This window comes from Halichoerus grypus, chromosome 6, assembly GCF_964656455.1.
Source record: "Halichoerus grypus chromosome 6, mHalGry1.hap1.1, whole genome shotgun sequence".
NCBI lineage: Eukaryota > Metazoa > Chordata > Mammalia > Carnivora > Phocidae > Halichoerus > Halichoerus grypus.
The window spans coordinates 82,963,730-82,979,231 of record NC_135717.1 but is presented as its reverse complement, the minus strand read 5'-3'; the positions used below and the strand labels follow the sequence as shown (position 1 = coordinate 82,979,231).

Genomic DNA, 15,502 nt, shown 5'->3' with positions numbered 1-15,502 from the left:
AACAAACTTTTTTTTAAATCATTATGTACTGTTCTTCTTTAACCCTGATAATTTTCTTTGCTCTGAAGTTAATTTGCCTGATATTACTCTAGCCAGTTCAGCTTTCTTTTGGTTAGTGTTTTCATGGTATATGTCTTCCCATCCTTTTACTTTTAATCCACCTATTTTATACTTAAAATGGGGTTTGTTTTGTTTTGTTTTGTTTTTTAACAGAGAGAGACACAGCAAGAGAGGGAACACAAGCAGGGGGAGTGGGAGAGGGAGAAGCAGGCTTCCCGCGGAGCAGGGAGCCCGATGCGGGGCTCGATCCCAGGACCCCGGGATCATGACCTGAGCCGAAGGCAGACGCTTAACGACTGAGCCACCCAGGAGCCCCTAAAATGGGTTTTTTTGAAGGCAGCATATAAGTGGATCTTTTGTGTTTTTTAAAATCCATTTTTATAATCTGTCTTTTAATTGGTGTTTTAGGCTACTTACATTTAATATAAGTATTAATATGGTTGAATTTACTTCTATCATTTTATTATTCTGTTTGGTCCTGTTTATAATTCAGCTATCTCCACTTTCCAGCCTTTTTTTTTTTTTTTTTGGCTTATTTGGATGTTGTTTGTTTGTTTATTTATTTATTTATAAGATTTTATTTATTTATTTGTGAGAGAAAGCATGCTTGCAGAAGCATGGAAGAGGGGCAGAGGGAGAGAGGGAGAAGCAGACTCCCCACTGAGCTGGGAGCCCCACGTGGGGCTTGATCCCAGGACCCTGAGATCATGACCCGAGCTGAAGGCAGACACTTAACCAACTGAGCCACCCAGGTGCCCCCATTTGGATATTATTAGATATAAAGTATTCTACTTTATTTTTTTCACTAAATTTTTCTTTTACTTTTTTTTTTTTTTTAAGTGGTTGCCCTGGGGCAGGAATGGCAAGCTTTTTCTGTAAAGGGCCAGATAATATGGGGCTTTGCAGGTCACACAATGTCTGTTGCAACACTCAACTTGTGCCGTAAAGGGGTGCAGCCACTCTGGAAAACAGTGTGGAGGTTCCTCAAAAAGTTAAAAATAGAGCTACCATATGACCCAGTAATCACACTACTGGGTATTCACCCAAAAAATCAAAAACACTAATTCAAAGGGACACATGCACCCCTATGTTTATAGCAGCATTATTTACAGTAGCCAAATTATGGAAGCAGCCCAAGTGTCCATCAATAGATGAATGGATAAGAAGATGTGGTATATATACACAATGGAATATTATTCAGCCATAAAAAAGAATGAAATCTTGCCATTTGTAATGACAAGGATGGAGCTAGAGAGTATTATGCTAAGCAAAATAATTCAGTCAGAGAAAGACAATACTCATATGTGGAATTTAAGAAACAAAACAGATGAACATAGAGGAAGGGAAATAAAAATAAGATGCAAATTGAAAGGCAGTCTCTCCTTTATGTTGTAGTTGTCATATGTATTACATTTATAAATGCTGAAAACCCCATCATAGTTTTATAATTTTTACTTTCAACTGTCATAAATATTTTAAAGAACTTAAGAGGAGAACAATCTATATTTACCATTTCTGTTTCTCTTTCTTTTTGATGTCCCATTTCTTTTATTTATTTTTTAATTAAAAAAAATTTTTTTAAAGATTTTATATATTTATTTGACAGACAGAGAGACAGCGAGAGAGGGAACATAAGCAGGGGGAGTGGAAGAGGGAGAAGCAGGCTTCCAGTGGAGCAGGGAGCCCAGTTTGGGTCTGGATCCCAGGACCCTGGGATCATGACCTGAGCCGAAGGCAGACGCTTAATGACTGAGCCACCCAGGTGCCCCTCTTTTATTTTTTAAAAAGATTTATTTATTTGAGAGAGAGAGCAAGCAAGCAAGGGGAGGGGCAGAGGGAGAGAGAGAATCCTGAAGCAGACTCCCTGCTGAACATGGAGCCCGACATGGGGCTCCATCTCTTGACCCTGAGATCATGACCTGAACCAAAATCAAGAGTTGGCCGCTTAGCCAACAGAGCCACCCAGGTGCCCCCTTTAGCATTTCTTTAAGAGCAGCTCTGCTAGTGACAAATCCTTATACTTCCCTTCACATAAGAATGTCTTTATTTTATGTTAATTTCTGAGTGACATTTTCACTGGATACAGAATTTTTATTTTTTTTAAAAAGATTTTATTTATTTATTTGACAGAGAGATAGACAGAGCCAGAGAGCACGAGCAGGGGGAATGGCAGAGGGAGAGGGAGAAGCAGGCTCTGCACTGAGCAGGGAGCCTGATGTGGGGCTCAATCCCAGGCCCCTGAGACATGACCCAAACCGAAAGCAGATGCTTAACCATCTGAGCCAGCCAGGCGCCCCTAGAATTTTTTTTTTTTTTAAAGATTTTATTTATTTTTTGACAGAGAGAGACACAGCAAGAGAGGAAACACAAGCAGGGGGAGTGAGAGAGGGAGAGGCAGGCTCCCGGCCAAGCAGGGAGCCTGATGCGGGGCTCGATCCCAGGACCCTGGGATCATGACCTGAGCCGAAGGCAGACGCCCAACGACTGAGCCACCCAGGCCCCCCTAGAATTTTTTTTTAAGATTTTATTTATTTACTTGAGAGAGAGCACGAGCAGCAGGAGGAGGAGGGGCAGAGGGAGAAGTAGACTCCCTGCTGAGCAGGGAGCTTGACTCGGGGCTCGACTCAGGGCTCGATCCCGGGACTCCAGGATCATGACCTGAGTTGAAGGCAGACACTTAACTGGCTGAGCCACCCAGGCACCCCCATTGGGTACAGAATTTTGAATTGACAGCTTTCTTTCAGCACTTTAAGTGTGATTCCAGTTCCTCTGGCTTCCATAGTTTTGATGAGAAATCTGCAGTAATCTGAGTCATTGTTCCCTTATATGAAATCAGTTGTTTCTCTCTAGATGTTCTTTGGATATTTTTCTATGTCTTTTATTTTCAGCAATTTGATTATTATGCCTGGTCATAGACTTGAGTATATTCTGTTTGCTCTTCACCAAGCTTCTTGAATCTGTGTTTGTCTTTTGCCAAATTTGGGACCATTTTAGCCATGATTACTTCCAATAATTTTTCTATTTCATACTCCTCACCTTCTGGGACTCTGTTGACACAAATGTTAGATCTTTTGGTCTTGTCCGACAGGTCCCTGAGATTCTGTTTTATCTTTTTTATTTGTTTAGATTGCATAATTTATATTGACTATCTTCAAAGTCAATCCTCTGTCATCTCCATTCTGCCATCCAGTGAATATTTTATTTTGGCTACTTCGACTTTTCAGTCCTAAATTTTCCATTTGACTTTTCCTTAGGTCTTCTATTTCTTTGCTTAACCTTTCTATCTTACCATTTGTTTCAAAAGCATTCTCCTTTTCTTCTTCCAGTATGGTTATACTAACTGCTTTGAAGTCTTTGCTTTAAATTCCAATTCCAACATTTCTGTTATGTTGGGGTTGGTTGTCTTTTCCCTGGAGAGTTCTTTGTATGCTGGGCAATTTTAGATTGTATCCTGGATATTCTGAATATTGTTTGAGACTCTGGATCTTATTAAAACCCTAATGGGAATGTTTTTTGTTTTAGCGGGTGATTGACCAGGTTTGGTTCAGGCAGCAACCTACCTTCTTTGGATTGTGGTTCCAACGTCAGTTTAATTTTCAGTTTGTGGTGCTACCTACATCAGTCTCATATGTGTGCCACCCAGTGGTCAGTCAGACCTGGACAGTGGTCCACCCTGTAGCTCAATTCATAAAGCTTTGGTAAGATGTTTAAGGTCAGATCCATGTGCAGCTTTGAGGTGAACCCAGGAGTTCACATACAACTCTATGGGACTCTCAATTTCCCTGCTCTCTCTGATCTCCCTGACACTTTGATTCTCTGGGTCTTCGTTTCCCAATCCTCTGGCCAAAAAAAAAGGGGGGGGGGCTTTAGTTTCTCTACTCTGCTGAGCATTTTCCACTATGTACCTGGGCTAAGCATCAAGAGAACAAAGAAAAACGCAGAGAGATTTGCCTCGCACTCTTGAGACCACAGCTCCTGTGCTAGAGGAATTCTCCTCCTTCAGTTTTCAGTGCCTGCCCACTGTTGCTGTCATTATGCTGCTGTAGCTACCCCACCATGGTACTGCCTGGGGTTAGAGGTGGAAGAGAAGGAAAAAAGAAAAACAACAGGAGATTCCCCTATTCTCTGACCCTTAGGAGTCCCTTTCCGGCTCCTCAGACCTGCAATAGATGGCTCCAAGAGGAGCTCTTTCAGTTCACACCTGATGCACACTTCTGGGTTTGGGGTCACCTTTGAGTCCACTCTGGGCAATAATGGGGGGGGATGGCAAACTCACCACTGGTTTCATGGAACTTCAAATTCTGGTTTCTTTCTCCCTGCCACCATTTACTTCTCTGAGATCTCAGATAGTTGCCCCATGCATTCTGTCCAGGAGCACTGGGAGTGATGGGGGTGGGGTACGCCTACTCCACTTACAATCTGTGTGGTCCCGAGCAAGTTACCTAACCTCTCTGTACCTCTCCTGTCATCTTTAGAAGAGGATAATAGTGGTATCAACCTCAGAAGGTGGTTGTGTGGATTAAATAAGTTTATATGTATGTAAAGCACTTAGAATAATGCTTGACTGTAGTAAGCACTTAATATTAGTCTTAAAGTATCATAAAAAGATTGGACAACAGAGATCGGCAAAAAGACAAAAATCACCCAGAACTCCAATGTCAAGAGGCCTAACATACACATTATGGTTATATTATTTCAGATTTTTCAGTCAAGATGTATTTACCAATTCATTGAATAGACAAATGAATATTTAAGTATAGAATTATATTCCCTGCCCCATTCCCCAAATTATGCTTTCTTATTACGGGAGAGGCAGTAGGTCACAGGATGAAACTTTCTGCCACTAGGTGTTCATCACACTGTTCTTTCCACCCAAAATGCTCATCCTCCCTCCCTTTGTTAGGCTAACTGCCACTTGGGCTTTTAGTTTCAGTTGAAAGGTCACATCCTTGAAGAAGGCTTTCCTGGCCCCAGGTAAAATGTAGATCCCTATGTTAAGGGCTTTCATGTCACCCTATACTTCTTAGCACTTATCACACTTTTAATTACTTAACCATATACTTAAGAACCTCAAAGGACAAGTCCTCTCTCTTGTCCTGTACTCAAAGTTTCACCTTTGCACATCCTTCTCATCCAGATGGCGACCCTGGGCCTCTGTACCTGTCCTCCAAGGCCCTGCAGTAAGAAGCCTCCTCAGCTAGTCCAAGTTGGCACTAATCTGGGCAAGTCTGCTTATATAAATGGGACTTTTCAGCTCAGAGCTGAGACAATGAGGACAATGAAGGCATATTTCTGGTCCACATCCTGGGGATTCTTATTCAGTAGGAACTGGGGGGGGGGGGTCCAGGAATATGCATTTTCAAAAGTTCCCCTGATGTTTCTGTTGCTGGTGGCCCACAGAAACACTGCCTGTGGTAGAGAACTTCCAATATGGCTTCCAACGATCCCTGCCTTCTGACAGTCACTAGGCTGGACCTGGTGATTGGTAAAAGTGATGGGATACTTCTTCTGTGATTAAGTTACAAGACTGATTCTGCTTTCCTGATACGGTCTCTCTGGCTCTTGCTCTGATGGAGCGGGCTACCTGGGCTGCCTCTGACCAACAGCCAGCCCAGAAATGAGGTCCTCGGTCCAGCCACCTACGAGGTAGTGAACCCTGCTGATACACTGAGTGTGGTTGGAAGGAGGTCCTTCCCATTGGAACCTTGAGATGACATGGCTCCAGCTAACTCTTTGATTGCAGCCTTGTGAGAGACCCTGAGGCAAAAAAGTGTGCCCACATTCCTGAACCACAGAAACTGAGATAATATACGTGTGTTGTTTTTAAGTCACTAAATTTTAGGGTAATTTGTTACACCATATTAGATAACTAATACATTGCCTAGACTGCCCAAAGCTCCCTTCTACCCATCCATGTTGGAAAACACACCTAAACAGAGAATTTCCAATCCCTCTTCAACAGGATTTCATGAATACTGACTGTAGACATTATCTTTGCTCTTGTGCATAAAGATTTACACCAGCCCAGTCGCTGATTTTAGCTTCAGACACTTTGGCTTAGTCTTTTAATTGTCACCGGTTTCATGGGCATGAACTCTGAATTCTCATAAAGGCAAGTCCTCTTCCTCCTCCTCTTACCATAGTGGTCCAGCCCTAAGACCACGTAAGACTGCTGTACATCAGGGGATCAGCGTGTGAGAGTGCACCAGTGGTGGCAAGATTCTTGGTCGGAAATATTCTGGTGCCCTGAGCTTGGTTATACATGGAATCTCTAAATCCTGAACCAAGTTTCAGGGTCAAAAAACTGAGCCCCGAAATCATTTGCTCCCCCTTCTTCATGCCTTGGTAGCCAAGAGCCCCACCTTTCTAAGGCAAAGACAAATTGAATTTGCGTGTCCTCAGGGACATGTCAATGGTCCCCCTCCCTCTCTGGGTGTTAACCAGGCAGTCCCAGCTCAGCCCACACTTAGACTTTGGAGCCATCCACTGAAGGCTGGAACTAGAGAGCTCAGAGAAGTTATGCAGCCATTAGCTGGAACTAGCTTACAAGAAAACAGGATACTAAGTTAAAAGTTGGGGCAGGGGCAGAGGGAGGGGGGGACAGGTTCCAAGTGCCAGGAATTAACAACTTCTACACATTGGAGGATGTGGGAGGAAGAAGGGGTTTATTGCAGAGGTAGAGACTGAGAACCAAGACAAAACAGGCTCAACAAGCTCGTCGAGGACAAAGGTAACCAAGAAGCCAGAAGTATCAACTCCCAAAGTAGGGCCCCAGTAAGTTTCCACGGCCCCCTCAAAACAAGAGGCTCGCCCAGCCCATTTTTAACCAAAACCTCAGGATCCCACCCCACTTTCTAGTTCTGTGACTGAGACCTTTAGCACCCGCAAAGAGTGGTCTGTGCTAAATCTCCACCTAGAGAAAAACACAATCCCTGGAGAGCAGCTCAGTCAACACTGGGGCCCTCAGGAGGTAACCGCTTCACGTGCAAGTTCGGGGGGTGGGGGGGTCAACTGTCCCTTACACTAGAGTTTCCCAATTCTAAAGAGTGCACAGCAGTGCACTAGACCAAGGACACCAATCGTCCCAATACAGGAAGGTCTGCCTTGGACAGCAGACAGGAGCCTGCTGCTGCTTACTGCAGATCTGAGTTCTGTGTGGTTCTGATGCAAAAACCGAAGGTTATTATCAACTCTTCCCCCTTATAATTCTGTAAGAAGGAAGGCAACAGGCTGAAGCCCAGCTCCTTGGGAGCACGGCCAGTGACAGTCATTTTGCATGTCCAGTGCTCTGCACATGTTGGTGCTCAGGAAGTATCCGCTGCTTCTGAATGAGTGCTGGGATACTGAGCAATTTGTCCAAAGTCCCACGACTCAAGATCTAGGTCTACTGGCTCCTAGGCCAGGACTCAGCACCTAGTATCTGGTTCTCTTCTTTTTCCAGCACTTTGCTTTAGAGTGGATGGACAGTGAGCCTTCTTCCCATCCACACATATCAAAGACAGAAGATACCCATTTCCGGGCATGTTTGTAGATAGACTTCTCATAGATTTATTTCGGTTTCATGTTATATATAGATATATGTATATATACTTTTTTTTTTTTTAATACAATCTATATATCCCCTTCCCTTCCCCACCAAACTCACAAAAGGAAGTATAAATCCTTCCCGGATTGCCATCAGGCTTTCCAAGATAGCCAGGCGTAAGAAAGAGCCATCTCTCAACATCTCAAGAGACAGCTGCCCTTCTTCGGCTCTGGGGTCATTGAAGCAGCAGCATCCCCAGGACCCAAGGGGAGGAGAGAGGAAAGGAAACAACTCTGGTGTAACAGGATTCTAGGACGAAAGTGTCCAGTGACTCCCAGAACGGCAGACTGGCTCCCAGAATTCTCCGGGTGGGAACCAAGGTGGAAGGCCTATGGCTCTTCAGATGCTGCCCAGATAGGCTGGGGGTAAGCAGTACAAATCGGGGAGTAGGCATGCAGGGGCGTGGTGGTCCGAGAAGAAACACACGTGGGTTATGCTGGAGAAGCAGCAGCCCCCCCCCCCCCCTCCACTCCATGACGTATAATGAACAGGGATAGACACTGGCCGCCCCCCCTGCCCTTAAAGAAACAGGGAGAGAGCACGGCAGGGAGGGGGAGGGAGACAATGGGACACATAATAAAGTCACATAAAGCAGAAGTACCAACAAAAACATGACTTGTACTTGCCTCCTCCCTAGAGAAGGTGTGATCTACACTTGGGGGTCGGGAGAGAAGAGGGAGGTTAAGGGTCATGAACCTAGGATTATCAGCTGACCAGGGGCACAGGAAGGCTCTTGGAGGACTCCTAAAGGACAGGCAGGAAGCTAGGACCCCGCATCCCCAGGGAAGAAACGACAGTCCCTTCAGTTCGACTTGGACCAAATCTTGGCGCTCCCTCGGAGCCTGGTAAGGGGAAGAGAGAGAGAGAGAGAGAGAGGCTGCAGGGAATCCCCTCACCCCTGCGGGCTCCCCCCACTGTCTACCCCCATGCAAATGACTACAGGGGGTGAGGACAGCCAGGTCTCTGAAGTAAAGGCAGGACACCCGGAAGCAAGCGGTCCCTGCCACAGCGGCTCACCCCTTGCCCTTTGAGGCTTTCTTGCTGGGCTGGCGCTGGTTGGTGCCAGGGGCGGGTTCCCTCAGCTCAGTCAGGTGCTGCTCGGGGTCCTGAGATGTAGCTGCAGCGGCAGCTGCTGTGGTAACTTTAATGGTTTTTTTAAGGTTGGCGACCTACCCGGATGAAAGAAATGGGGGATAGTAAGGAAAGTCCCAGAATCGGACCGTCCCTGCCTACCTCGTCTGTTTGCTACAGCCACGGTCCCAACCCGTCTGCACAGGGCAACTGGCCCAGGCGGCGGGAGCTTGGGTCTGTCCCAATCCCTCGCCCACTCACCTCACTCTCGATCTGCTGCTTCAGGCCTAGCTGCTGCTCCTTGTGCTGGTTGGCGCGGCTCACCTGCTCCTCGATGCCTGACAGCACCACCTCACAGCCCACACACCTGCGAGAATCAGGAGAGGAGACGCGTCAGCGGGAGGAGGCTGTGAGCACACACTCACGGAAACAGACTCAGAATAGCCTGCATACAAACCCCTCGTCTGAGTTAGGAACCCTCGCCAGGGCGCCTGGAAACCACGTGCAACAGTAGTCCCAGGAGCCACAAAGACACTCGGGGTGGGGGCGGGGGGGATAAGAGAGGTGAAGTGCCTGGAGTAACGTGCAACATGCGAGAGGAGGAACTAAAAACAGCACTAGGTAGATGCTGGAGAGAAGGAAAAAAAAGGTATATTGAAGTCAGACAAGAACACAAAGAGAAAAACGGAAGGGGGAGAGACGCATGGCCTACAGACAGTGCCGCTTACGGATGGATGGGATGAATCCAGCTTAAAGACAAGGGAGGATCCAACACCCCGGTGAGGATCCTCTCAAGAGTACTGCTCCCCCGCCCCCCAAGGACTATGCCAAGGACACTGCTTCTGGCCTCTCGCCCCGCAGGCCCTCCTCTGCTCCCTTTTGCCCTCAGAAGCTTTTGGAGGAATGAGCTCCTCTCCCTTCATCCTCTGGGATTCCACCTCTGCAGCCCAGCCCAGCCCTGCCCCTCCCAAGGGCCTCCCCCTTTCCCGGAGTGAGGAGGGAAGGAACAGGGCCAAGGCACCCGTCTCACCACTCCTGCAGGGTTCGAGCAATGGCACTGAGGTCCTGCCGCTGGATGTCCCGCCCAATGCTGTAGTCAACCTCCAGCCGCTGATTGCGCTGGTCCAGGGAGCCCCGGAGCACGTCGGCGTACACCGCCTCGATGACAAGGTCTTCCAGCTGCCGCACGTTCCGCAGGGCAAGGGCCTCCAGCAACACTGCATATGGGATACACTGGGGTGCAGGGAGGTCGGGCGGGGATCTGTGAGGCTCTGCAGCACAGAAGGGCTTCCAAGATTCTTCCCTCCTTCCCCCCAGCCTCAGCTCCCCTGCCTACTCTCCACTCCTACTCCTAAAGGATTTCCTCTAAAAGGCTGGTTCTAAGGCAAAATAAGTGAAAGTATTGCCCCCTGAAAAATAACATCCTGCGAAGGACAACTGCAAATAAGATAGAAGATTTACATTCCCCTACCACCCTTTACCTCCCACCCCACAGGGGAAGAAAGTGACATCTGCCTGGGTGTCAATCCTCTGGCCATAGCTCAGGACAGCACACAGACCTTGGTCCAGATAAGCCTGACGTAGCGGGAACAGGTGGTGGGGGAGGGCTCTGAGTTACTATTTATCGTTTATACCCCACTTCCTTCCACAGAGGCACCTCATGACAGAGAGCCTGGTTTAGGTAAAATCAGGAGGACCACAGGAGAGTCAAGTAACAGCTGAGAGAATGCAGGTGGGTGGGAGAGGGATATTTAAAAAAAAACTGAACCTAACTGGAACTACAGAGATACTTCTGGGTTATATACTTTTGACTTTAGCAAATAGAAGCCTCGCACTTCACCAGAAGAGAGAGAGCCTTATTCCCAGATCTGAAAATTGAGACCGTTTAAGTGGGACTTTCTTTTTTTTTTTTTTTTAAGATTTTTATTTATTTATTTGAGAGAGAGAGCATGCACACGTGAGCATGAGTGGGCACAAGCTGGTTGCGGGGGGCGTGTAGAGGGAGAAGGAGAAGCAGACTCCACGCTGAGCAGGGAGCCCGATGCGGGGCTCGATCCCAGGATCCTGGGACCATGACCTGAGCCAAAGGCAGACCCTTAACTGACTGAACCACTCAGGCGCCCCTGTGTGGGACTTTCTTTAGTGAGGAGGAAGGTGATTGCTAAACAAGTGAATGGCATCCTGGTTGCTATTTTGACCCAAGATGCAAAAAATGTTGAATGAAAAACAAAAACAAAACAGAAAACTAAGAGAATAATATTCAGCCTGAAAGGCTGCAGGTAGTGGAGTTCATATATAGACCCTGAAGGGATGTGGTGGGGTGGGGAAGGCAGAAGAGCAACACTGCGGGCAAAGGCTGTCTGACCGCAAATTCCCTTCAGACAGGCCCTTCGAAGGGACATTCCCCTTTGGCTCAGGACTGGGGGGGGGGTGGACGGGACTGTCACTCACCTTGACTTTGGCAGCCAGGGTGACAACTGATAGGTGTCGAAGCTTATTCTTCTGAGCCTCTGTGAGTGGGGGAAGATTTCGGGCTTCAGCTAGGAAAAAAGGACAAAGTGTAGGAAATCCTGATTACACTTTTGTGGGAAGTCCTAGCCTCTTTCCCTTGCTACTGCTGCTGCTTTTTTTTTTTTTTTTTTTTTTTTTAGTTTTCCATGCCAATTCAGGTCTTGACCCTGACCCTGTGTACCCCAGGAGGGTTTCCCAGGATTTCTTCTAGTCCTTCCAGAAACTGCCCTTCTCCCACCTCCACTATTCCAGAGCTCCAGCCCTCTGGTTACCTAAGTAATCAGCATATGTCCCATAAGCAAACACTGTGAGCAGCCGGAACGTGGAAGCGAAGTCACTCTCAGCCAGCTGCAAGAATATGAAGGAAGAGGTGACAGGACGGGCCACTCTCCAGCTTCCCAGCCCCACTCCGTTTTGAATTCCACTTTCTGGCCCCATCTTTCCCCTCTCCCATCGGCTCTCCCAGCTCACCAAAAGGACTTCTCTGCCTCTCTGATCACTCTCCCCATTGAAAGACCTGATTTCCACCTCCAGACCCTTATTTACACTACCCCCGCCCCAATCCACCATGCCCTCTTCCTCCATACGTCTTCATTCTTACCCTAAATTCAGAATTGAACAAATTCAGAGTGTTCAGTAGTGTGTGTAGGCATGTGCACACCCAGACATTGCAAATTGTGTTTTGGTCCTTAGAGTGTGTTTAGTATTTCTCAATCTGAATATCATTAGGCAGTCTGCTGTCCTTGCCAATTCACCAAACACTCCTGCTTAGCCTCACTCATCTCTGACCGCTGCATGGCCTCAGCAGGCGCTGGAATTTGTGACCTCTGTGTCAGACCTGTAGCACCCAAGAGGCTTCATCACCCAGGCCAGCTCACCCAGATCTCATCTCCTATCACTGATCACTCATTCTGGCACTTAATCGATCAAACCCTTCGGTTGTTACCCAAGAATATCTTTCTTTCCAGTAAGATTACAGACCCAGGCCCTGGTATCCCACCCACTTAGGTCTAGCAAAGCTGGGCAAGTATTCAGCTCTCAACAAATACTTGCTAAATAAGTAATTTACACATCCATATCCATTCATCTTATCTCTGCAACTGAATGTAAGTTTTGGAAGAGTAATAAGCACTGTGTCTTGTATTTTCTGGTATTCCCAGATGACTAGCAGAGAGATAAATAAGCACCCAATAAATGCTTCTTTTTCTTCACCCTAATGGACCCTCTTTAGTTCCACTGCAGAGGAAAGCAGGGAAAGAAGGCAGCCAGAGTGTTCTCCATATACCACAGAGTGATCCCAAAGGTAAATCCATTGACTCAGTCAATCACTGGCCCTCAAAACTTTACCATAGTTTGCCCACATACCAATAACATCTCAGGACTTGGGCTTATTTCATACATCTTGGTGATCCACCCACTCTACACTTTAAACTCTTTACTCTGCCACTTCTTTTTTTTTTTTTTTTAAGATTTTATTTATTTATTTGACAGAGAGAGACACAGCGAGAGAGGGAACACAAGCAGGGGGCAGTGGGAGTGGGAGAAGCAGGCTTCCCACTGAGCAGGAAGCCCAATGTGGGGCTCGATCCCAGGACCCTGGGATCATGACCTGAGCCGAAGGTTGACGCTTAACGACTGAGCCACCCGGGTACCCCTTTACTCTGCCACTTCTATGTGAACAGTTCTCTCTGCTGTGTTCCTAGCACCTTGCCACATGTCTTTGCGGGGAAAGACACCTTCTAACACTTCTAGATTAAGTGAATTAACAAAGGGTACAAAGTGGGGAGAGGAGGGTATGCCAATTTCATGTTCGTTCCTTCCATTTGTACTGGACTTTACACTTCCCATAATTGACCTGATTTCTATAATTGAGGATGAGGGGCAGTATCAGCTCTGATTTTAAAAGAGAAAAACAGAGGCCCTAAAGTAAAAGTGACCTCATCAAGGTGACATGATTTTATTAAGAGCTACTACCTTGGCGGAGACAGGCTGGAATCAGGTCTCCTTTTCTGAATCACATGCTCTTTTGCTTAAAAAATGAAAAATAATGGGTTTTACAGATGATTCATCACCAAAAGAAAGAGGTTTACTTGTCTACTTATTTTTGCAGCTGTTAATTAATCATCATCGTACTTTTGTTCAACTGAATGGTTATGGAGTTGCAAATGAGCCCTGCCCACCCATTCTCAAATTGAAACTTAGCCCCAAGCTTCCCTGTGGGCTCTCCAGGCCAGGAACCCACCTCTCTAACATTAGGCATATCCAGCAGTTCCCCAAACACGTAGACCCCAGGAGCCTCCAGCACCTGGTGGATGAGTGTGGCCAGCGCTGCCCCCTTGGCCGACTTGGCCAGGAGCAGAAATTGCTCCTGGTTCTGCCCTGTCACCTTCACCTCGGCACTCATGGCTGCACTGAGCTGGGGGGACCTGGGCTCAGGATATCTGGAGCTGCAAGGAAAGAGAATGTGAAGCTGGAGGCCCCTGAACACTGGGAGGGCGGGAAGCACAGGGAGGCTGGATTGCAGAGGCACTGAGTCACTTCTGCAAATGAGGAATGAGAGATGGAGCAGTCTAAAACTCGGATCTAGAAATCCTAAAATCGGCCACTTTGATGGAAGCCTGGCTGAGACAGGGTTGCCACGCCCCCTCCCCCATCCCTGGGCCTGATCCCAAGCCCCACCACGTGCACCCCACTGAACCCCAAGGCACAGGATGTAGTGGGGGAAGGGGTGTCACATGGTGTCCACCCCAACAACAACGCTCCCTCAAATTTCCGTGGTGCTCCGCAAGTGCCCTAAACCACGTGACCTCACCCTCACGATCCCTCCACGTGGCTCCGCCCCCTCCCTTAAAGAGGCCGCCCAGGGACCGTGGGCTCACGGCGACTGCCCCGTCGTACCCTGGGTCAGACTCTGCGGGCCGCTACCTGGAAGCTTCGTCTTCCAGCACACCGGGCGGGGCCGCCGCTCCGTCACCTCCGGCAGCCGTTCCGAGCCTTTCCTGCCACCTCCCTGCAGAGTCGCTCTGGCCGCTAAACTCTATGGCTGGCTTCCGGCTCGTACTTCCGCTCTTACGAGGCCGGTTTCGGGCGGGCCATGCCCCTCCCCCGCCTTCCGACGGCTGAAGCGCCTGCAAGCGCCTGTCATTCTACTCTCTGATTGGCTGTTGAGGAAGAATGACGGGCGCCTTTTTTTTTTCTGCTCTGTTTCAATAAAACTTTATTGACAGAGGAGCCCTGGAAGGTAAATGCAGAGGGAGGACCTGTCCTGCAGGTACCGGGTGGTTAGGTGTCGGCTCAGAGCTGCCCGAAATCTGGAGATCCGGGCTGCACAGGGTGCCTGAGGCGACAGGAAAGTGTAATGGGAAAGAGAGAGGGAGGAGGGAAAAAGGGAGGGAAGGAAATGAGGAGAGGTAGGAAAGAGACAAGAATCAATCAAAGAAGTTTAGCGTCAGGGATCTCCGGGCTATTTTAACCACTACTTTTTTTGAGGAGCAAGAGGAAAGAAGTAGAAAAAGTAAAGGAAGTAATAATACGTACCATGTATTGAGTGCTTACTATTGGTCAGACATCTTTTGAAATTGTATCCCATTAAATCCTCATAACTATACTGCATCCCCAGTGTGACTCCAGGACACGGTTTATCATGACTACATATACTTGTAGAGCGAGGCTTTCCTGTATATTGAGTCTCTTAATTCCTGGGAGACGAAAAATCCCTAGGTGTAAGGAAGGCATCTGTTATTATTTTCACTTTAGAGATAAAGAAATTGATGCTTATAAAAATTTAGAGATTTGCCTGGAACTCAGGTCTCTTCAAGCCCGAAGCCAACTTTCCATGTTACCATGATACTTTAGGGAAAATAGTAAACGACTAACATTTCTATAGTGTTTTACACTTCATACTGGGCTGGCAGAAGGTCAAATAAGAATAAAGTTAATGACAGCTTGGAGGTCGTTGGGTTAGGCGCTGAACGAAGAGGTTTACTTAATTCATTTGACGCTTATAACAATCTATTATTGTTTCTATTTTACAGATGGAAAAACTGAGGCCTAGGGAAATTAAGTAATTTATAAGCAATGGAAAGAGGAGACAGTGAGAAAAAAAGGGAACATAAATGAAGAGACTATCACAGGACTGGTAGACTGCTGGAGTGGAAGGGACTTTAAACTCAAAGTTTATGGTCCACATGGCTTGGTTTATGGTAGCAAATGAGAAGCAAAAACAGAGAAAGGAGATGGAGGCGGGGAGAAGGAGAAAAAAAAGGAGAGGAAGAG

At 47.3% G+C, this 15,502-nt stretch overlaps 1 protein-coding gene across 2 annotated transcripts; it reads right to left on the bottom strand.

Annotated features, from left to right (window-relative positions):
* Positions 1-6,706: 6,706 nt before the first annotated feature.
* Positions 6,707-14,302, bottom strand: COPS7A (COP9 signalosome subunit 7A). 2 transcript variants are annotated; one of them, XM_036117729.2, is made up of 8 exons: positions 14,153-14,302; positions 13,470-13,674; positions 11,500-11,575; positions 11,168-11,256; positions 9,747-9,949; positions 8,978-9,083; positions 8,663-8,814; positions 6,707-8,487 (listed from the first exon to the last, which is right to left on the bottom strand). In XM_036117729.2, the coding sequence occupies exons 2-8, from the start codon at positions 13,629-13,631 to the stop codon at positions 8,448-8,450; spliced, it is 828 nt and encodes a 275-aa protein (XP_035973622.1). In that variant the 5' UTR covers positions 13,632-13,674; positions 14,153-14,302; the 3' UTR covers positions 6,707-8,447. The 2 variants fall into 2 exon arrangements, with proteins under 2 accessions (XP_035973622.1, XP_035973621.1); XM_036117728.2 differs by having other exon boundaries at positions 14,126-14,284.
* Between the last annotated feature and the right edge of the window lie 1,200 nt (positions 14,303-15,502).